The following is a 24886-nucleotide window of genomic DNA, read 5'->3' on the forward strand; positions in this document are numbered from 1 at the left end:
CTCCTATTAACACCCCAAGCTCGATGACGCAAGTTGAGCTCCACCCTTATGAAGCAACCCATGGCAACACACCAGTGACTTATCTTTGGGATGGAGAAAGTGCAACGTAATTGTTTTTGCAAACTCGTTCTAGTTTCGCACGGTCGTTCCAAAAGAATAATTATCGGAACCGAACTCATCATCTCTCTATGTTGGCTACATCAATTTTTACAATAATTATCATAGCTCGTGGTCCACACCAATTTCCACAATTAATATGTCACTCAATGTTTATTTTTAGTTTTGACACGGTAATCCTTTTTTTTCGATCCAATATCGAACAATGTATCCATACCACACATGATAAGAAAATCAATGTTTTCTTAAAGAATGACTATTAATTCGAAGTTGTTTGCCGAAACATGCATCTGGTCCGAATGTAAGGAATTCCTGTTTTGTTTCATGTTAAATTCCAGTGTTTCAAAGTGTACAAGTAAAGATGCAAGTAGAGGATCCCGCCAGAATTCCACCTACAATCCATTTTTGTGATTTCTAGTTTAAAATTTAGTCAAATTAATAATCAGAAGACTCTTTGTTTTTGGCCTCGCAGAACCAACGCACGATCATGTTCTGGTCCAACAACAACAACGCACCTGCTAGCTAACCGATCAGTCACATCTGAATCAGACCTCTGATGCAACTTAAACATGCGCCAGCTGCAACAGACTCCTACCTGATAACTACGTACTCCGTACTTTAAGCACATCAAGATTATGCGATCACACGTGAAAAAAAAATGAAAATGTGATCGCGACCAAACCAAGTGAAAAGCGGTCGCAAACGAGCAGGAGAAGGCGCACAGACACTACGCACCACTCCACCGCACCGCAGTTCAAAGAAAAAAAAAAGAGTTCCGGCGCACCGCGACCCAAACCCTTCCCGCACCGGACAATGGCGACGCCGGCGACGGAGCCGGAGGTGTTCGACGTCGTCATCTTCGGGGCCTCGGGCTTCACCGGCAAGTACGTCATCCGCGAGGCGCTCAAGTTCCTGCCCCCCAACGCCTCCCCGCTCCGCACCCTCGCGCTCGCCGGCCGCAGCCGGGACCGCGTCGCCGCCGCGCTCCGCTGGGCCGCGGCCCCCGGCCCCGCACCCGACGTCCCCATCCTCGTCGCCGACGCCTCCGACCCGGCCTCCCTCGCCGCGCTCGCGTCCCGGGCCCGCGTCCTCCTCTCCTGCGCGGGGCCCTTCCGCCTCTACGGCCACCAGGTGGCCGCGGCCTGCGCGGAGGCCGGGGCCGACTGCCTCGACATCTCCGGCGAGCCCGAGTTCATGGAGCGCGTCGAGGCGGATCTCCACGAGATCGCCGCCAGGAACGGGTCGCTCATCGTCTCCGCCTGCGGGTTCGACTCCATCCCCGCCGAGCTCGGCTTCTTCTTCAACTCCAGGCAGTGGGATCCGCCTTCCGCGCCCGTCAGCATCGTCGCGCACCTCAGCCTCGAGTCCGACAAGAAGATCGTCGGGAACTTCGCCACCTTCGAGTCCGCCGTCCTCGGCTTCGCCAGCGCCAGCAAGCTGCAGGCGCTGCGCCGCTCCCGCCCTAGGCTAGCCAAGCCCAGAGTGAGTTACTACTACCTCCATTCCATAATTATTCTTCTTCTGATTTAGATGTATTTAGTAGACACATTTTGTACTACATACATACGGCCGAATCTGCGACAATAATTATGGAACGGAGGGATTCTTTTTACATTGCAGTTTCAAAACTGATTTACTTGTTTTATCATAGCGGCCAACTCCTTGAATGGTAGTGCAGTTGAGGAACCCATTTACTTGCTTGTTTTATCATAGCAACCTGCTTGTACGGTACAAGTGATTTGTCAGGGAATCTACAGTTACCCCTCATAGCAACTTTTGCATTCGGTTAATCATGTTCCTGTTCCTGACTGTCATGGTACACAATTCTACTCCTTCCGTCTCACAAAACATGTCTCAATTTTGTCTAAATTTGGATGTATCTACACACTAAATTCTGACTAGATACATCCAAATTTAGACAAATCTGACGCATCCTTTGCGGGATGGAGGGAGTACTGCTAATTGCTGGGTCAGATTCCTAATTACCTAGCATTAAGCTAGTATGGAGTTTCCTTTTGCTGCCACATTTAGCGCTTTCCTACTAAAGTTCTGTTCAAATTTGAGGGAAATAGTTTGTGCGTGCTACATTTCCTCAGGATGGTATTAGCTTAGCTTCGAGTTTGAGTAGACATAAAGTCCGAGGAGTGCGAGAGTGTTAGTGTTGTTAGTTCTAATAAACTTGGTGTTACAGCAAACTTCTAATTTTACTTAAAACCCTGATATCTGTCTCACAGAATATTTGGATTTCCTTTCTGAGTGCCAATTTTGCGCCAAGTAGAAAGATGTGTGTATTATGTGTGCACTGGCACCATTTCTCTTGCTTGAGCAATAAGGTCTTGTTTTTTGTTATGTAAGTAAGGACGCGGAAGGTTATAGACTAGATACAGACTTGAGAATATCGAATAAACGGATCTTGTTGCTCGTCTGTTCTCATTGAGAATATACGGTATATCTGGGGTACATATGGTTTATTGGTACTTGTCAACAAACTTGGTAATATTTACTTTGCTTTCTTGCAAAAACATTATATATTGCCTACTACTGACCAATACCTTTGTTTCAAGGCATCACAATTTAACAGTTAATTATTTTGTACGGTCATGCTGTGCCAACTGCCTACTCCAACCAGTTAACCACCATAAAATTAGTTGACAGATAGTACCATGGAATACTAAATAATCCAGCTCAGAAAAACCTTGGTGCTAACATGTAAATGATTTCTACCATGCCTTATGTTGTGTGAATGTATGTGCTACTTAATGAAGACTGGGTATTTCATATTACTAACTCACATTGCCCTATTGCCATAATTTTTTGGTAGATAATAAATACTGCATGTTTGCATTTAATACCCTTAATAACGATTAACACTTTGATTTGAAGTTGCTACTTGGTATCGTTGGGGCCTATTATCCATTTGAAGAAGTTTATAGTTTGCTATATGGAATACACCTGTTTGAGGAGTTGCCTGTTATTTTCCATTCTTTTGTATGGTCATGTATGTTGTGTGCCAACTGCCTACCTCCTACCCGTCAACCACTGTAAAATCAGTCATATATCATGAACCAACTGCTAACTACTATATAATCCTTCAGCTCAGTGAAACCTTGGTGCTGTCACATGTAAATGATGGCTACCAAGTCTTTTGTGGTGTAAGTATATGTGCTATTTCATGAAGAGTGGGTATTTCTAAGTGTATCACATTAGCCTTTTCCCATATTTTATTGGTAGATAAATGCTCCATGTTTGCCTTTAATCCCCTTAACAATGAATCACAATTTCATTTGGTGTTTGCTACTTGCTACTGCTTCCATTTGCAGAAGTTCATAGTTTATAATATTCACATGAGGAGTTGTTTGTTGACCTCCATAGCGTGTTTTGATCTTCCATTTGTTTCCATGTTCAACTCCTAGGAAGTGAGAAATATAGTAGGACTGGAAAACCCACATCTGTTTACTGAAAGATGAAGACATTATAAGGCAGGGAAGGGCTCCTTGAATAATTTGAGCCACAGAGGTTATGATAAATCTGTTCTTACCTAATGACAATATTGTTTGGTCTGTATTACCAGCTGTCATTATTTTAGTTGCATTCAGTCAATGTCGAAAACATATTTGGCATTATAGTTTATGATAAAGCATCTTGAGCCTGAACCATTGGCTCCAACCTTTAACTGTATCATCTGCAGTCATATTCCTGGTCAGCAGGCAGTAAATATCATAAAAAACTATTGCCATTCTGAAAACCAGTTAATTATTATGTATACTTATTTATTCTGTATAGTCATGTATGTTGTGCCAACTGCCTACTCCAACCAATTAAGTAGTTAACCACCATTAAATCAGTTGACATATATCATGGACCAACTGCTAGCTACTAAATAATCCTTCAGCTCAGGAAAACCTTTGTGCTGTCACATGTAAATGATTTTCTACCATGCCTTATGTTGTATAAATGTATGTGCTACTTCATGAAGACTGGGTGTTTCATATTGAGTCATATTTTTTGGTAGATAAATTGTAAATACTGCATGTTTGCATTTAATATCCTTAATAATGATTCACGCTTTGATTTGAAGTTGCTACTTGCTACTACCATGTCCTTGGGGCCTAATATTCATATGTAATAAGTTCATAGTTCGTAATATGGAATACACCTGTTTGAGGAGTTGCCTGTTATCTTCCATTCTTTTGTATGGTCATGTATGCCGTGCCAACTGCCTACTCCTATCTGGTAACCACTATAAAATCAGTTGACATATATTGTGAACCAACTGCTAACACATATCCTTCAGCTCAGTAAAACCTTGGTGCTGTCACATGTAAATGATGGCTACCAAGCCTTTTGTAGTGTGGATATTTCTAAGTGTGCTACTTCATGAAGAGTGTGTGTCTCTAAATGTTTCATATTATATTTTGCCATATTTTATTACTCCCTCTGTTCCATTCTATAGTGCCTATTGTTTTTTGGCACGGAAATTAGCGCAAGAGTATTTTTTACACAAGACCCCTTGATGAACGATTTGAGATCAACGTAAAATTTGGTAAATCCATATCTTTCTAATTACCATAACAAATTTTGGGAGCTGAACGATTTGGGAGCTGAACGGGGAGGGTTAATTGAAAAAAAGCTAAGCTACAACCTTATATTCTGAAACAAATGCCGAAAATCTATAGGCACTATATAAAGGAACGGAGGGAGTAGTAGGTAAATACTCCATGTTTGCCTTTAATCCCCTTAACAAAGATTCACGATTTCATTTGGTGTTTGCTACTTGCTACTGCCACGTCCTGGGGGCCTATTACTCATTGGCAGAAGTTCATAGTTTATAGTATTCACATGAGGAGTTGTTCGTGGACCTCCATAGCGTGTTTTGATCTTCCATTTCTTTCCATGGTCAACTCTTAGGAAATGAGAAGTATAGTAGGAATGGAAATCCCACTGCCCTTTGCTGAAAGTTGAAGACATTATATGGCAGGGAAGGGCTCCTTAATAATTTGAGCCATAGAGGTTATGATAGATCTGTCCGTACCTAATGACAGTATTGTTTGGTCTGTATTGCCAGTTGTCATTATTTTAGTTGAATTCAGTCAATGTCGAAAACATATTTGATATTCAAGTTTATGATAAAGCATCTTGAGCATGGACCATTGGCTTCAACCTTTTAACTGTATCATCTGCTGTCATGTTCCTGATCAACATGCAGTAAATATCATAAAAAAACTATTTTCCACTCTGGAAACCCCAAAATCTTAAAGGGAGCAGAAGCTATTGGTGAATAAACATCACGAGGCTGTTAGGAGATACAAATGTCAAGGTCATTGTGTATTTTCATCTTACTAACTCTAACCCCACAATTGTGAATTCTGGGTGAAGATAAAGCAGATCTTGCATTTATCTAACTGAGATCACAACCTAGGTCTCTGGTGTTTTTACCTGTTCTGATGTTTGTGATTGATCATGCAGGTACATGGGTATATTTTTATGTTTTGTAATAATTTGTAGTACAAAGATCCCAGTGAAAAAGTGTCCACCGCACTTGCCATAATATTGAACTCTGAATCCAATGTGTGCAGTGATGTTTGATACTGAAGTTTCTCCTTTTATGCAGATCCCAGGGCCTCCACCTCCCACAGGACCACTGATTAAGCATGACAAGGCACTAGGACTGTGGGTGATGAAGTTGCCTTCTGCTGACACAGTGGTTGTGAAGAGAACCCTATCAAAGGTGACCCAGCATCCCGAGGGCCTTCCCGGCGTGGAAGAAACCCCAGATTTCGCCGAGCGCAGGCAGGAGTTCTGGTCCTCCGTCAAACCAGCACACTTCGGCGTGAAGATCGGCACACGTTCCATCCTGGGCGTTATCCCGATGATCTGTACCGGGCTGTTCATCGGCATTCTTGGGGGTTTCTCCTTTGGCAGGTCTCTCCTGCTAAAGTTCCCTGCGCTCTTCTCCATGGGATGGTTCAGAAAGAGCGGGCCGACGGAGGCAGAGGTCAGCAGCGCCTCCTTCAAGATGTGGTTCGTCGGGCACGGCTACGGCGACTCGACCCGCGCGGCGGGACGTGGAGGCAAGCCGGACAAGGAGATCGTGACCAGGGTTTCGGGGCCGGAGATCGGGTACATCACCACCCCGATCGTACTCATCCAGTCCGCCCTCGTCCTGCTGAGCCAGCGAGGCAACCTGCCGAAAGGCGGGGTGTACACTCCAGGCGCCGTCTTCGGCCCCACGGATCTCCAGAAGCGCCTCGAGGAGAATGGCCTGTCGTTTGATGTCATCTCGAGGAGGACCCTCCCTTGAGATTAACGGGCAGCTCGCGAGCTCCTGCTTCCTCAACCTGCTCTCTGGTGTTCCCAGACAATGACCCTGTTCCGCTCCATCGTTATACGGATGGATGTCTAGCAAGCTGGCAGCGATCGATAGCCTTATACTATTTCTGAAGAAACGTAGTCTCTCCTGTGAAGTAAACAGTATTACTATAGCACGTGAATAATGAATAGGATGTGGTCGTGTAATGTGGATCACTGAGTGTCTGGATATAAGGCAAGGAATGTTGTCTACGTGAGTTCCAACTTCAATGATGATATGTAACCTGCGTACATCTTTGCTTGAATCCTGGAAAGGCATCCTCACCCATTTAAACACCAAATGTACCTGCTTTCATTTGTTTAGGTCGGGCTACAGACAGAAATGCTACGGTGCCCGCCCCTTGGTCTGTTTGGGTCGGAGGTAAAGACCCATTTTCATAATATTTCATAAATTAAAATACAATTTACATAGAGTGGAAAAAGAGAAAAGTAAAATAAACTAAACTCTAGATAGGGTTTGTGCCGGCCGCGTCGCCTACTCCTCACCATCGACCAGATTGATGAAGACTATTGGCTCCTGCGGCCATGACCAGTTCCAGTAGGAGGGGAGGGGCTGACGCTAGCGTCGGAGCAGGAACATGTTCATGCCGCACTGGCCATGGCGACCTTGGCGCCTAAGTTTAGATTTTCTGAAGAAAGTTCATCTTACGGCTTTTTACTAGTGCGAGATTGCCAATCTTTCACGTCAGCACAACTTGCACTAGCATAACAACTTATGTTCAAGTTTACCGTCTTTTACAGATTTATAAAAATATTCTCAGTTATCACCAGACAAAACACATAACTAAAACTATGTTCAGTGATTAACTCAGAAATCACTTTAAAACATGTTCTTCTAGCCAAGAACTTTGGGTCACATTATGTTGTGTACACAACACGGTTTAATGATGGAATCTTATGACTCATGCATAAGGAGATGTGACACATCTCTTTTCTCTCATATAACCATTGTCGTAGCACCGATATCAACTTATTACTTCACCTAGTCATACAACTCCTTAGCTTGTTCTATTATGAACTTCTTCATAATCCAAACTTAGGAAAGCATCTCAACTTAATGTATTGGTCCATCTCGGTAAACCTTTTAACGTTTTTATTTTGAACTTGAATATTTACTATCTTAAATTATCATAAGTACCACTTATAGAATTCATAATATATCATCTACATATAAGAATGTTGTTAAGTTCCCACTCAAATATGTCAGCCACATATATAAGATCAGGGAAAACGCGTTCAACTCCCACTCAAAATATGTTAGTCACATATGAGTCCAGGAAAATCACTTAGCTCCCACTCAACTTGTGTCATCTCCATATGATGATTTGGAAACAAAAATTTGCCACTTTGGTCTCACTCAACATGTGACTCTACACATAAGATTAGGAAGACTATTCAACTATCACTTAAATGTGTCATCTACACATAAGATAAGGAGGGCTATATTAGCTCCCACTCAATTTCTTGCACGTCTTCTTGATATTTTGGTAATCCCAAAAATCCTTTGATAATCCATCAAATCGAAGAATTTAGTTGCGATACACTAGCATCCATGTGATTGGCAAATCCTGCTCGTTGTATCAATTACAACTCTTCTATAATACAAGTATTGAAGGAGATGTAGTTTTTGACAAACTTATATCAATTCACGAATTGAAGTAATTGATAGTTACAACCCATATGACTCAAGCATCGCTACACTTTTGTAGTCAACATTTTGAATTTGTGAAAACATCCTTTGTGCTTTATGTCTTTCTTAAAATTTCATTTCTTCTAAGGAAGATTAAGTAACATCTTTACTTAATAAGATCAAGTATAAAAATAGTTTAAAATCTTAAATGTAACTTAATATAGGATTTCATGACTCGGAGTCATTTCTCGCATTTAGGTCCACTATCGCTTGTCGCTTCTTTGTAGTTCGTAGGTATGTCTTATTCCAGGAAAGGTGAATCATGAATATTATTTTGCGAAGAATGTATTCTTGAATCCTACTGACTTTTGTAAAACTTTTAACTAAGACACCATGATCATTATCAATTTGTCTTTCCTCTATTCGCAGAGTTTTGGTTTCGGAACATGTTCCGTTGCGCCACTTTGACACTTGGAGGTAAGGTCAATTACCTTTGGTTTTATTTTACTTTCTTCCATGAACACCCTTAACGAGAACCTCTTTCTCAAGAAGGTACCATGTTTAGCAATACAAACGTTGCTCCTTCTTTATTGTGCCACTTTGAAACTTGGAGACTCGTTTTTCTTGTTAACTAAATCCTTCTTTATTCCGAAATTCCTTGATCCTGTCAAATAGTTTCAGACTTATGTTTCATTTAGCAAATACATATATTCACTTAAATCAACAATGAGGTCTACGAAACAATGATATCCATTACTTGATGAAATCCAATACATCATTATGTATGATACTGAAAACAATTTTAGTGCACATTCTGTTTTACCAGAATGCAGAGTTTTATTCATAAGGCATAACTTACATATGTCAAGAGATTATGCATCAAATGACTTTGGTGTTTCATCGAATATGAACATACACCATGCCGATATGAAATGGTAGTGTCATTTGAAAATGATGTCATTATCAAGTTTGGATATTTTCTGACATTTTAGAGTTTTATAAATGCTCAATCCATCATCATCACGACTATGATAAGAATAACTCATTCATAACAAAAGGTGAACATAAAGGACTTTATTCATAAGTAGGGCATCTGATTGTCTCTGACACATACGAATAATTGTCTTGTGAGACGCAAGACATGCTAATAAGGTTCACATTGATGACACTTACAAATATATATTCAAATCCATTTAATTAATCCAAAAGATAGATGTGGATGGAGAGTGTCCTTGGCCATCAACTATCTTGCTTGTCATCAGCACACATTGTCACCTCATTTTATCCAAACAACTCTCAAGCAGTAGGTTCTATTTTTCAATAAAACGGACCAAGTATCACATATTTTGTAAACCGCAACAAGTGTTTAAGGAAAACATCTATAACTTGTATATCATATATACCTTCTCCGCCAATGACTTCCCCTACTATTGGTTCTACTTTCAAAGTTCTAAACTCTGCCAGGAGTTCATGAGAGGTGAACGATTCTGTCCCGTGACATATTCCAAGACACGATATTTGTAGCGGAGAAAGAGAACGCATCATCCCATCTATTGCAATTTGCAAATAGGTTCATCCTCCAGTAGTCAAAAACATGCATTAGGTGCTCCATGAATCCCATTTATGTTCGCCAAGTGAGTTTCTAAGCAGGTATTCTCTTCCAACCTAGTTAAAAGAAACACATCGAGCCACTCATACTTTACTATTCTGACTAGCGATACAAACAATGCCTTAAGTTCATCAACCACATCAAATGTGTTGGTGTTCCAAAATCAACCACATCAAATGTGTTGGTGTTCCAAATCACATTCGCAGCTTAGAATCCAATGAGTAAAAACATGACACACAGACAAGTCACGGCGAGTACAATAATCACCATTATCATTCTCACTCGCGAAGTTCTTGAGTTCATCTCCTAGCAGTTCTCGTATTACATAGAGCATGTCATTACTAATGAGTATGTACCTCAGGCGTTGGTACAAGTATATGAAGTTAGGCCCATTATTCTAAGTTTCTTATTACGCACAATAAACCATAATTGACTTAAACATTGGGGTATGACATGATATACAAAGATATTTGCAAAGACATTTAAGACTAAGTTCATAATATTACGAGTTCAAATTTTAATCAAATTATTAATGAGCTCCAGTAAAAATAATCACCCCTCAGAATGTCTTAGTGATTACATGAACCCTATTAACTATACCTACTATACCTCCTCCGATAGTCACGACCATCAGCATAGTTGCAAAGGTAGACAACGAAGTGTCGATCACATCATCCATGTGACTCATGCTGGATGTTTCAATCTCTCGTGTTCCGAGGACATGTTAGAACATGCTAGGCTCGCCAAATTAACCTTAGTGTATTTGCAGTGCAATGTGGCTTACACCCACCATTTGCGAACGCAGGTATGTCAAACACCCGATCGTCACGGCCTACCTCATACCATTGAACTTTGTTAGTGGTGCACACTCAAGCAAGAACACTTTTATCGGTATTAATGTTAGGGATCATCTTATTTAAAGCTACCATTGAGGAAACATAACACTAGCAACTAAACAAGATGTATTACGGTATCTACATCAAATGTATTAGGTGACATGATATAGGTGATTCATTCCCGCAACAAGATGCCCATCGTGTGCTCTAGCATGGCGCCCACTTCATGGCGCCTCCATTTGATCGAACATCATGGTGATGGGCTATCACTACAACTTAGCAACAACAAGCATAAAACTACTCTACACCATGACCATATCATGCTACAAGCATTCTTGCAACATAAAGTTAGATGCCTATATCTTATCTCTTGCAAATTTTACGTGGTTGTTAGGGCTTTCGCGAAAAGAACCATTCGCACCTACGAAAATGCAACCACAACACCGACTAGATAATTGTCTCTATTACACCCATTTTGGGGCCCTCCATTGCAAATGTCATATTGTTAAAGAAGAGAGACATACACCCCTTAACCGCGTATATGGTACAATCCATATGTGAAGTGTGGAAACAGTTTCGCGTGCGTGGACGCATGAGGTCGATTGACAGGACGCTTCATCAAACAATGTTGCGGTATGAACAAGTACATGTGAGAGCGTAACAATTATAGAATCGATGCGCGCATGCCACTCATGCATTCTAACCGTAAAATCATACTATGCATAAATCGGCTCTGATAATACTATTGGGATTCAATATCATAAAACAAAAATTCTGACTAACGCATCCTGATATGCCCAAGATCTATCTACAAGTAATGTTGTAACGAGAAAGGTTTCGGTGACGTACCCTCGTAGACCGAAAGCGGTTAACGTTCCGCTAGAAGGTGGTTGATGTAGTCGTACTCATTGCCGACCTTGGGGTCATGTTGAAGTCCTCTTGTACGACGTCAAGTGCAGGACCTCGTAGTTTCGCACACATACGGTGCTTAATGACGCTCCCGGGTGCTGAAGTAGATCTTCTAGATCCTGGTCCCGACAATGCTCCTGCGTACCGCGTGGAGTACTCCCTTTGTGCGCAGCTCTTCGAGGAACCACATATGAGAGACATAACTGGGGATATGGAGAGGGGAAGAGAGGGGGAGGCTCCCAAGGGGCTCTCCTTTTTCTCAACCCTAATTGTGTGTACTCCTCCCTCCACATGTCTCCACTATATATAGGGGAAAGGGGAGGGGTGGAGTTTCATGCCTTAGCAATATGGGAATAAAATGGGGCAAGGGAGGAGGTGGTGGCCAGCTGCGCCCCTCTCAAACCCTAGCCCCTAGCTATAAGCCCATGGGGTGCGGCTAGCCACTTACTGGGCTCGTCTCGGGGGGGGGGGCATTAAGCTGGGCCGCACCTTTTAATAAACAAATAAATACATATTTAATACTAATGTACTTAATTAATACTATGTAATACATATTATTTAATTTCCGATGATCCGAGACACCTCCGGGACCAACCCAAACATCCTTAGGATTCTCCCGGAACCCATTCTGGTTCTCTCTTATCTATTCTCAGGTGTTTTCAATGAATCCAAAAAAATACTCAGTGAATTAAGTTTCGTTGAATCCTTAAGTGTGTTTCCCTACGGTTCAAGAATATGCAGACATGACCGAGACACTTCTCTCGTCAATGGTCATCAGGGTGTTCTGGAGAACAATAATGACCCCGTGCATTCTACGAAGATGTGATCATCGTACGAACCTCTATGCCATGTCCTATTCCCTTTGTTATTTCGATACTGGCACTTGTACGAGATGTGATCATCGGTAACGTCATACTTAGTTCTATCTCGTTACCGAGAAGGCCATTCAACTTGTTCCCGTGTGACTCCATCCTCATGACCTAGTCACGTGTTGCAACTTGGATGTAATCTCATGGAGTGTGATGAGAGTATCTTCCATCACACGGATGAACAAATCTCTTTATTGATACATATGTCTCAACCCATCCCATTGGAATACCAATTATACCTTTATGATCACTATGATCACTCTATTACGAAGTGATGTTTGATGCAATCAAAGCAGCCTCCGGTGATGGTGATTAGATATGAGCTCACGATCTAAGGATTAGATCACTACGCTTCATAACTATCGCGACACGAACTTTGTGACTTGATCATGTTGCAATATTTATAGTGGGAATGTCCATCATATTATTCACCCAATGATATGAATCCATTGTCAATAACGTGTGTGCCCATGATCAAGAAATCTCAATCATCAATTGAACTCAATGAATTAGTCGTGCACATGTGTGCTTACTAGGGACCCTAGTTTGTTTACAATACGACACGTGTATTAATGTTTCCGATTAATGCTGTTATAGCTTGGCACGGAACTATTATAAACTATTGATATATAATAATAAACACTTTCATATTTGCCTCTAGGGAACCATATCCAACACTAGGATGAAATTTTGCACTGCCACTTTCTTGATCTAGGATCAGTACTATTGAAATGCACATTGATTCACCTTGGTAGGTACTGTCAAAATTTTGCACTGCCATTATCTTGATCTTCTACTGGTTGTTCATATCGTGTAGTGTATGATGTGTAAGTTGTTGCAATGATCTGCGTTGTGTGGTCATTGTAGGAATCATTGTGTGACGAATTTAGCCAGACCTTGGTGAGAGTTGGTGATTCGCAGATCCTCTCGCAAGTGCCTGATTTGCAGATCCCCTCACAAGTGCGTGGTTGGCAGCTGATCGGTGAGTACCAGGTGTCAGTGTCGGATGTGCCGGCCGACGAGCGCCCTGTGGATTCTCTCGTGGCCAAGGTTGTGGCGGAGGTGGCAGAAAGGATGGCCTCCATCAAGAAGAAGAAATCCAAGAACCGCAGTGACGCATAGAAGGCCATGAAGGTTGCGCACAAGGGGACCATGAAATGGCTCCCCTTCATGTCCAAGTCCATGCTGGAGAGATGGGCGAGCTGATCAAGACTGGCATCCGCACTAACAAGGTCTTCAAGGAAATTCATCTCACTATTTTGGCTAAGGCCCTCCTGAAGAACTACGGTGCCGACGTTAGCTCCACGCGGGTGTACAACCACCTAAGAAAAGGTGGAGGGTGAAGTGGCTCACCATTAGCCGCCTCTGCGATCTAAGCGGAGCTCAATGGTTCAAGGACACATCGCGGTTAGCACACTGCCCTCCACCATTGTCGCCTTCATCATTAGTCGCTCATTTGCACATCTAACACACAGTCGTCCCATCGTAGGATCACCCCAAGGACGTCGAGGTCCTGAACACACCCATTCTGAACTATGATGAGATGCATGCCATCTTCTCCTTTGGCCTCGCCGTCAGCAAGTACGCCCTAGGTTCAACTAAGACCCTCGGCCTACCGCCTGTTGACACTTCAACTGAAGACGTTGGCACCCAGGATTCTAATGGGGTGGTCGGTGATGGCATCCCTGAGAAGCCTGTTGACGCACCTGAAAAGGTGTGTGCTGGTAAGAGGAAGACGAGCTTGTGGTCTTCACCAATATGACCGTCGCTGTGAGGGACACATCGCAGGGAGGCTATCGGATGTAGCAGGCAATGGCATGGTAATCTCACCGTATTTAAACCATGGTAAGAGTATGGTAGCCTTATGTGTGCAACCAACCAACAATAGCTAGCATCAATCAAAATGGGATGTGTGCATTGTGCAAGACACCAAACGAACTGGGCTTTGTTGCCCGAGTGGTGCACGAAAATCCTTCACAAGCTACCGAACAACTCGCCAATTATGACCAGGAGCTCGTTGAAATGGCTAAGACCTAGAAAGCCCCAAAATCGATCCAGGCTACTAAACACGATTTTCTTCTCGCCACTATCTCTTTGGGACGCAAGAAATGCGATCGTCTTCCGCAACCAAACTCTCTCTACACAACTGTCTCTCTCCAATGTAATATCTGGTATACCTCTATGGTTGTACCGTTTTCGCTCCCAAACCCACAAGGAGGACGCCATGTCATGGTGAAACCACCTCTCCGCATGTAACTCTGGAACTTAAACTTTTACGTTCAATGAAATTCAGGTGGGGACCCTCCCCCACCCCCGTGAAAATTTAAAAAAAACATACGATTCTCTTCTCTCTATATGCCAAAAATAGGGATGGCAATGAGTACCCATAACCCACGTATCCGTCGGGTAAAAATCCAATAGAAGTACAGGTATGTGATAAAATATTACCCACGGGTTTGTAAATGAGAAAATATCATACCCATTGGGTAGAGTGGGTACGTGTAGGTTAGTGAGGATTAGATCCCTATTTAGGATCGCTTCACCTCCAGCCATACTTTTTTTTATCAATTTGATGTGTTGTAAAAGTGAGTATTTTTACCCGCGGATACCCATTTACACTGTTGAGTGATGATTATGGAAAAAAATTATACTCATTAACTGTATAGGTACGAATGATGGAAAGATTGAAGGCGATGAATACGGGTATGAGATGGCTCTACCCATATCCATACGTGCGATCCTAGCCAGAAACGACTCGGCGACGAATCAAACAGGTCCGCCATGTTTTTATGATAAAAAACGACTCGTCGCCGTGATACATGTGCAGATCGTATTTTCTCTACCATCTCGTTGGGGTCTCCGAGGTAGCAGTAGAAAGTCGGCGACACAAGTGAAAACAGAAGATGTCCGAGGCACGATCGAGCCAAACACGCGCGAACGCCGCCTTCCCACCCATACTGGTTCCATCAGGCCACACGCCTGTATTTAGCTCGCTTTTTCCAGCCGGCACACGGAGCGGCCGACCGAGCAGGAGCAGCCTTGGTAGACCGGGAAAGCCAAAGGGGAAGAAGGTTTGGGGTGATTGCGTTGCGTGCGCGACGCGAACGGCTGAGTCGAGGGAGCGGCGACTCGTTGTCGTTGTCGTTGTCGTTGGACACCAGCCGTGCACGCCAATCGAATCGAGTAGTGTACACCATGATGGATGGGCGGTCGCCTGGATCATCATGCTTCGTCGTTCATCGCGAGCTTTCTGTTGGGAGCGTCGTCTCTTTTCCCACATGGATCGGGTCGGGTACGCATGTGTGCGCGCTTTACCAACGGCTTCTGCTGCTTTGTGAAGGAGACTGAAAGACTGGACGGTATGTTTCCAGGATTATCATGTGTATCTGTCACGACAGCAATCGCAATCTTTGACCACTTGTCTGCCTCCAGCTTTGACGCATCCCTTGACAAGCATGGGTCACGGTCCAGGACAGAGACTGGACGGACGGCCGGCCGCATAAACAAGAAAGAGTGCGTACGCATACAAGGAGGTTGCTTTGCCACAACTGTGTTGTTGTGGTACAGTGTGGATGAGGCTTCCGGAAACCCAAGTAGCCCTTTTTCTCATTTTATAAAACCTCAATCTTTTGTTTATTTCAAAGTACAAAAGAATTCTCAAAACAATACATGGACATAGACAATATTGTATTCTATTCTGTCTACGTGTAAATTTCAGAACAAAATACATTGTATTTGGTTCTCTATAAAAATGACAAAATTTCACAAAATGACAAAATCGTGAGATGAGTGTATTAATTAGCAATTTTTACCACAAAGTAATCCATCAAAACAGTAGATAAAACATGACTAGAAAGGTCGAGAACAAACTAGTCATGCAAACCACCGTAGAGTAGGAAAACAACAACTCTAAACTGATTGCTAAGAGCAATATATTACACAACAACAAGCCTAAACATGTTGCTAGAAAAATAAATTGAAACATGATCTCATAAGCAGACGGTAAGAACACATATGGTCTAGAAGAGAAACCAGCGTTGGTGTTAGCATTGACGTTGTCGTTGTTCAGAGCCATGCTGCTGAAGAGGTCGTTGATGTCGGGAAGAAGTCTCCACTAGGGAAGTAGTCGCCAGCGTCCGTGTCGACATATGTGATGAAGAAGCCAATAGTTGTGCTAGAGCGCTCTCTAAAAATCTTGCCGCCTCTCTCCCATACAGGATCACAAGAGACATGATTCCAGAAGCTTGTTGTCCTGTCGAGTGATGCACGCCGGCAGACAAAATGAGGAAGTTTTGAACGGCGGGACACACTAGTACAGATTGGGCTGTCACGCACGTCTGAAATGGCATGGTACAAGGCAGAAGGAAGGATGTGAGCTTTAGCCTTTTTATTTTCTTACAACCAGGTGTTTCTACACATAATTATCATAAATATGAGAAAGCTATCGTATATTTTTGGTCTTGTAATCTGCGGTTATATGGTTAGAGAACATACCGGCATGACCTGTGGCTGTAGAAAGGAACAGGGAATGACGATACGACCTCGCATGCATCACCTTGCCTTATTCTTGTGGACTGTTACCAAAATAAGATCACTACTCCCTCTGTTCCTAGATATAAGCTAAATAATTTTCTGACAAAATTTCCAGAATATAGGGTGTATTGCTTTGCACCACTTGACTGCACACATTTTTCTAAGGATTAGTTTACGTTTTCTTATCTTTTGCAAAGTCCTCTACTTTCTCACGTACAATTTTATAGGGGTAATCCCATCTAAATCTGGTGTAATTTTCCCTCCATGTGCATTCTTTAATTTTCGTGCCAAAAACTATATGGCTTATATCAAGAAACAGAGGAAGTATTATACAAGTATAGAATGAAAAGATATTATTTTAGATGGTAATACACGTCGGCCTAATGCATATATAGATCTAACACAACCATACAACACTATAAAAATTCACTATTATACAAGTTCACTTAACAAATAAGCTATAGATGTGAAGTAATTAAAAAAGACCACATTATACAAATCTAAACTGCAAGACTATCCTAATAGCAAACTAAATAACAAATCATCTATGCATACATAGATCTAACAAGTTAACTAAATAACAAGTTGACTGAATCAACCGATTCATTTGAAGGATTTAAGAAAGATGAATGATTGATTTAACAACCTGCTTTGCGAGGGAGCAACGGCAGCCGGTACCTAACTGGTCAGGAGGCCGTGCATCTCCACTCGCGTCGATGAAGAAGACGTGATGACATAGATGCAGCGCGTGACGTGGATGTACATCGCACCGGTGATGCAACCCCTCGTCGGCGTTAACTCCGACTAGATGCGCTTTTTGGTATAGCTAGCAAATACAAAAGAGGAAGTACGTGGCGGCTGTTGTGCGGAGTGTTGTGTGGTTTGGAGATGGCTGGTCCCTTTTTGTAAGGTATGATTCCACCAAATGGGCCCCTGGCGGGCCTGAATGTTGCACATGGGAAATTGGGAGAAAACCGTGTGCGACATTCACAAATGACGATTGCCAGAGAAACCGTTTGCGATATTTTCTCACACACTTTGACTATTGAAAAGCGTGTGCGATGTGATAATCTTGGCAAACGGTAAATAACAGGAAAACCGCGTGAGAAAAGTACGCACACAATTGGGATGTTCTTCTAAATATATATATGTTTACAAACTATAAGACACCAAAAGGATATTTCATATATTTAGATCCTAAATCTACTTATCGTCATCGTGGATGACAATGATTTCGGCAGCGGTGGCTATCTCCGCGCGCTCTCTGTCTTCCTCATGTTTGCATGCGACGGACGCTAGGAGCACCTCCTGCTCCTCGAGAAACTCCTCCTCAACCTTCCGCTCTAACATCTCCCACCAATGTAGCTACGGCGACTCGTCTTCATCGCTCACATTCGTTGCATCTTCGTCGTCCTCTAGATTTCTTTCGCCTTCATCGTCATCGGAGGACCAGTAGGGCTGCTCCTCCTCCGCCACCGGAGGCGCCTGCTCCACCAACAGAGCCTCTTGCTCCGCCGTCAGAGCCTCCTGCTCTACACGGCGGCGCTTCGCCTACCGTATTGTGCGACGCAGGAAAGTTGAGCGGTCTTCTTTGTGCGAACCATGATTCATTGAACTGCTTGTCTACCATAATGTAGGCCGGCCGAGGAAGCCGACTCGTCAGCAATGCGTGGCGCGCGGGAGGAAGGCGAAGAGGCTACGCGTCGACAGAGTGGTGGCAAAATAGCCCCGTAACTTCGGGAGAAGGGGTGCCCCCTCACAAAAGGGGGTCGCACTGACCATCCCGGGCGATTGTTTACCAAAAACACAGGGAAGAGGCAACCTCGGAAAATATCTACACATGACTTTGTCAAGACCAACCGTTTGTGATAAGGGGAAGAAAAGAGTGATACGTCTCAAACGTATCTATAATTTCTTATGTTCCATGCTACTTTTATGATGATACTCACATATTTTATACACACTTTATGTCATTATTATGCATTTTCCGGCACTAACCTATTGACGAGATGCCGAAGAGACAGTTGTTGTTTTCTGCTGTTTTTGGTTTCAGAAATCCTACCAATGAAATATTCTCGGAATTGGACGAAATCAACGCCCAGGGTCTTATTTTTCCACGAAGCTTCCAGAAGACCGAAGGGATTACGAAGTGGGGCGACGGCGCCGACACCACAAGGCCGCGCCGCCTGGGTGGGGCCCGCGCCGCCCTATGGTGTGGGGCCCCCGCGCCGCCTCCAACTCCGCCCTTCCGCCTACTTAAAGCCTTCGTCGCGAAAACCCCAGTGCCGAGAGCCACGATACGGAAAACCTTCCAGAGACGCCGCCACCGCCAATCCCATCTCGGGGGATTCAGGAGATCGCCTCCGGCACCCTGCCGGAGAGGGGAATCATCTCCCGGAGGACTCTTCATCACCATGATCGCCTCCGGATTGATGTGTGAGTAGTTCACCCCTGGACTATGAGTCCATAGCAGTAGTTAGATGGTTGTCTTCTCCTCATTGTGCCATCATGTTAGATCTTGTGAGCTGCCTATCATGATCAAGATCATCTATTTGTAATGCTACATGTTGTGTTTGTTGGGATCCGATGAATATGGAATACTATGTCAAGTTGATTATCAATCTATCATATATGTGTTGTTTATGTTCTTGCATGGTCTCCGTTGCTAGTAGAGGCTCTGGCCAAGTTGATACTTGTAACTCCAAGAGGGAGTATTTATGCTCGATAGTGGGTTCATGCCTCCATTGATCTGGGACAGTGACAGAAAGTTCTAAGGTTGTGGATGTGATGTTGCCACTAGGGATAAAATATCAATGTTTTGTCTAAGGATATTTGTGTTGATTACATTACGCACCATACTTAATGCAATTGTACGTTGTTTGCAGACTTAATACTGGAAGGGGTTCGGATGATAACTTCGAAGGTGGACTTTTTAGGCATAGATGCATGTTGGATAGCGGTCTATGTACTTTGTCGTAATGCCCTGATTAAATCTCATAGTAGTCATCGTGATATGTATGTGCATTGTTATGCCCTCTTTATTTGTCAATTGCCCAACTGTAATTTGTTCACCCAACATGCCATTTATCTTATGGGAGAGACACCACTAGTGAACTATGGACCCCGGTCCATTCTTTTACATCTGAAATACAATCTACTGCAATACTTGTTCTTTACTGTTCTTTGCAAACAAACATCATTTTCCACACTATACATCTAATCCTTTGTTTACAGAAAGCCGGTGAGATTGACAACCTCACTGTTACGTTGGGGCAAAGTATTTTGATTGTGTTGTGCAGGTTCCACGTTGGCGCCGGAATCTCTGGTGTTGCGCCGCACTACACTCCGCCACCAACAACCTTCACGTGTTCCTTAACTCCTACTGGTTCGATAACCTTGGTTTCTTACTGAGGGAAAACTTGCTGTTGTACGCATCACACCTTCCTCTTGGGGTTCCCATCGGACGTGTGTCTTGCACGCCATCAAAGAGACGGGCCGGAATAGAGGCTTGTCGCAAAGTAGTCGCACACGGTTCTCCTTTCACAACCCGTTTGGGAAAACTAGTGTACGTTGACGGTTTTTGTTCCGTGTGCTAACTTTTTGTTATGCCGCACTGAAATTTTCCGTGTGCGTTGTGTCCACCCATGGGACTACCTGAAGCCCTCGTACACGGTTCATGTTTTGGGGCGTCAACGTTGGTCCTCACCACACACTGAAATCTCTTTCATGTGCCATGGGGATCATTAAAAGGCCTAACCTATACTAGTGGCAGTGCTCTAGAACCTAGTGGCAGGGCCATAGAATTTGTGGTGTTCTGTATTGTGTTTGACTCTGGAAAGGAGCGACCTCTCTTATAGACATGGAAGAGGAGGCAAACAAGCAACGACGAGAGGCGGAACGAGGAGTTGGAAGGTGAAACGAATTGGCAGTGACCGAAGCCGAACAACCTTCGTATTCATTTTTCACTACCGTGAAAAAATTTCAACTTATGTGGAGCTCTTCATTTTTTATTCATGCGACACAAAAAAAAGTCTTGACTCATTCCCCGCAACCCACGGAGCACGTGCCGTGATGAGGCGAGGCGGGTGGCGGAGGAGGAGCGCTCGTGTAGGAGTCCTCTTCTCATGCTCATACAACAAGTGAAACAACTCCCCTTATAACGAGATCCAACACGAGAACCAACCTGAGGTTGGGTGGTTAGGAGGGTGGTTGTACCCCTAGCCCACCAGAGTTCAAACCCCAGGTTTGACATCTGTGTGTCTCATAAAGGCGGAATATTCTTTCATTGGGAGGCGACGTTCCCGTCGATAGCGAGGCGCCTGTGGTGACTTCGTCAATTTCAAGATCCAATCCGCCGGCTCGGTCTTCCGGAGGTGCTCATAGGGGTAGGGTGTGCGTGTGTGCGTTTATTGGGGTGAGTGTATGCGCGTGTATGTGAGCGCCTGCGTTTGTACTGTGTTTCTCAAAAAAAAACAAGATCCAACACTCTCTAAACTAGCAATGTGTGACTAAACATTTGTCCCACCTCTTGCCATGCATGAATCAGTCAATTGTGCCTTTGGCATTTTCAGGAATTATGGATTAACTTAAGTGGGCTGGGCCTATATTAGGAAGAAAAAATCAACAATCCCCCACCAGATCCTAGAGTCACATAAAGTGTTCCTTAATTTGATTCCAGAACATTCTTTTATATACCGGAACTACAGTGGAAACGCTAAGGTTAACTTTCACCTAGAACTCCATGTTATGTTAGATTGCTACTTAAACAGTGGACTAGACCTTGAACTGCAATTCTTCTGCAAATCTAGCTTCACGCAAAGCCTTGACCGATACTAGGTTGTCGTTAGGCTTCTCCATGGGTGAAGGTTATGCGTCATACTCCATGAACTTTCATGAGTTTATTAGAGAGCATCCTACTCTCACAGACCGCGACTTTAACAGCTGGACTCATATAGGTGTGTTCTTCAAAATATGTTTTGTAGGGCAACATCTCTGCTTAAATAAAACCCTTAGATCACATTAAGATAAAATCAGCCTACCATACATATTAGAAAAGTATTTCATCTTCACATAGGGGTATTATACAAAAATAAGGATACTTTTCTCCCAGTTAACCAACAACTTGTCTCCTAATACTAATTCACGGGATCTTTGCTCACATAGACCGTGTTACCGCTATGGTCAACTTATATGGTGGGTCTCATACCCGTATCCTTTGATGTATTATCTATCACATAACGTGATAGACTCTGGAGTATCTCATTTTTCTGATAGATTTCATCTTCTCTTAACATGCTGTGAGTACTTCATATCATCCTTAGAACTGTTTATATTGATGATCACAGTTTGATTCTCATAGATCACATGAATAACGGGTATTGATTTTTCAAACATATGTAAGTTCCTGAAGAACTCACGAAGCCACTCTGATTCAACAGCGATCAGGATCACCACAAACGTGGCACATTGATTTCTTCTTATCAGTCTTCTTCATGAAGTTGGTAGAATGTGAATCTTTGTTCTTCCCATCAAAAATTTCTTGTCAACATACTTGTTCTTGGACTTGTAGGATTGAAAGTTTTCTTTTGTACCAAGTTTGCACTAGACATCTCTCAACGCATCGAACACGTGTGTCTTTTTCTCTCGCCTTTTCTTCCATATAAAGTGACGCAATGAGATCCATATAAAGTGATTCAGAGACGTAGCAAAATTCCTCCATTAAGGAGGAAGTTTGGCAATGATGCCTCCGGCAATAAAATTATCCGGTAAGACGCATGTAAACTGCTCAAGTTCCTTAGCAATGGACTATATCTCATGAACCTACTCATTGCTGGAGCGCTCATCAATTATCTTGTAGTCATAAAATTGCTCCATGACATACAGTTCACTACCGCGTCCAAGACCCCAACGTTGGACTCTATTTCGTCCCACGTATCCTTGCCCGTAGAGATTTTAAAATGAGATAGTGAGAAAAAGGAAATATCGATTGACTACATGGACCGTTGTTTTTTGCCCTAAAAACCAATGAAAACTTGGTATTCATGACGTCCAGGTCAAGAACAAAGCATTTCTAGGTAATTGGCGCAAGGGACTAACAAATTTCGATAAAATCTAAATAAGAGTGTTAATTCTCTATGAACTTCATGTATAGAGCATTAATCCAGTTAGAAATGCCAGTTGATAATAACAGTTCTTTTGGAAAATGGATATTCCGTTAAAGAGTAAGGTTCTTGCATGATACCTCCATAGAGGTGTAATCCTCAGTAAAGACAACCTTGTGAATCATAATTGGAATGGAAGTACAAATTGTGTATTATATCATCATGATGAGACTATCAAACACTTATTTGTCTAGTGCAAATTTATTAGATCTATATGATCAGTTATCTAAACAGGTTCTACCTTATGCCCGTGTAATATCCCAGGTAATGGGGTTACAAAAAATAGAGGAAATAGATGTGTGCATTGCATTCATGCATAGAAAATCTGGGGAATTTTCGCGCTTTAAAGTAAAACGATCACGATGAATCGAAGTTTCACTTGACCTTGGTGGAATTGAAGTAGCTCATCAAGTCAAGCGTTATAAACCTCAATGTGACTTTGCTAAAACCTTGTTTTGGGTAGAGATAATTTGATCTAAGGGATTAGATCAAATGGAACTATCATCAACACAACAACACTTTACTCAATGATCAATTGCTTGATCTTATAAAGGATTACAACATGGTTATCCTTGCCATAATATATGAACATACATCTATTTGGAAATCAAGTAACAATAGTTGGAGAAACCATTCTTGACTTATCTTTTCCATGTCTTAAACTAATCCATGTACTTATCATAAACCCTATGATATTCATTTTACCTTAATCTTGGAAACAAGACAAGGAGATCCAACTAAGGAATAGAATTCTTCTCTATTCTAAATTATTATACATCAAACCTAGAGAGGTGAGAGTCCTATTTTGTTTAGAGAAGCCATGATAAACCTTGAGTTAAACCTTGGCTATACATCCAAGTACTCAAATTATCATCTTTAAGAGGAACCCTAGGATATTATTCAAGATATTCCTAGAGAGAGGAACCAATTATGTTAAACATAGATATTGATGATCACATCAATCCCTATGGAGCCTAACCTTAAGTTAGAATTAAAGTCCTTTCCAAAATGAGTGAGACCATTCATTCCACTCTTAGCTTTACCTATTTAAGACTCAAGGTCAATCATTGAACCAAAGTATCAGGAGATTAACCATTACATCTTGGAGTAGTGAGACAACCTAATATCACCTGGAATAATAACATATCCATGAATTGATAAAAGTAAGGAGGAGATTAATTCAACCAAGATAGCCAAGTGGAGTTTTAGACTTAATATTTATTGAGATATGGTGAGTACACCATAAACATTAGAATAAACCATTCCTTTATAAGAGAGCCCAAGCTAAGGTGTTACACTTAAGAAAGTAGAATAGAAGTGAGAAATCCATTTAATGAGAGATACCTTAGGAAGCCAAACCTTGATCATTATAAATTGAGTGATGATCATAAACCCTAAGAACTTGAGGTAAGGATATCAAGAACAAGTGGATCATGTCTAACCATGATCATGCTCTTGAAGTATGTGAGGATAAGTAAACCCTAATAGGATAAGCAGGTATCATTAGCCACATGAAATTATAAGGAGATCAATAATAAACAACCCTAGGCTTAGACCCCAACCTTAACTTGTGAACCACTTGGTGATCACAGGTATAATTCTACCACATTTACATTCCACCTATTCTTCACTTAAGAACCTAAGAAAACCTTAGAGTAAAATTCCATATTTAATATGGTGAGAAATCATCCATCTATAAGACCAAAGTTAACTATAAAAAGAACTATAACCATTATAGTTACTTCAATGATTAATTGAGGATAATAATAGAAGTTAATTGGTAGAAGATAAAACCAATTCTCAAATCATTAGTAATTAAATGAGCACAGAAGCAATTAAGAAAGTAACCATAT

At 42.3% G+C, this 24886-nt stretch overlaps 1 protein-coding gene across 1 annotated transcript; it reads left to right on the forward strand.

The window, feature by feature from the left end:
• The first annotated feature begins 893 nt into the window (after positions 1 to 893).
• Positions 894 to 6731, forward strand: LOC124677770 (probable mitochondrial saccharopine dehydrogenase-like oxidoreductase At5g39410). Its single transcript, XM_047213732.1, has 2 exons — positions 894 to 1599; positions 5729 to 6731. Exons 1-2 carry the CDS (start codon positions 931 to 933, stop codon positions 6416 to 6418), a joined length of 1359 nt encoding a protein of 452 aa, XP_047069688.1. The 5' UTR covers positions 894 to 930; the 3' UTR covers positions 6419 to 6731.
• The last annotated feature ends 18155 nt before the right edge of the window (positions 6732 to 24886 follow it).

The sequence above is a fragment of the Lolium rigidum genome, chromosome 7 (genome assembly GCF_022539505.1).
Source record: "Lolium rigidum isolate FL_2022 chromosome 7, APGP_CSIRO_Lrig_0.1, whole genome shotgun sequence".
NCBI lineage: Eukaryota > Viridiplantae > Streptophyta > Magnoliopsida > Poales > Poaceae > Lolium > Lolium rigidum.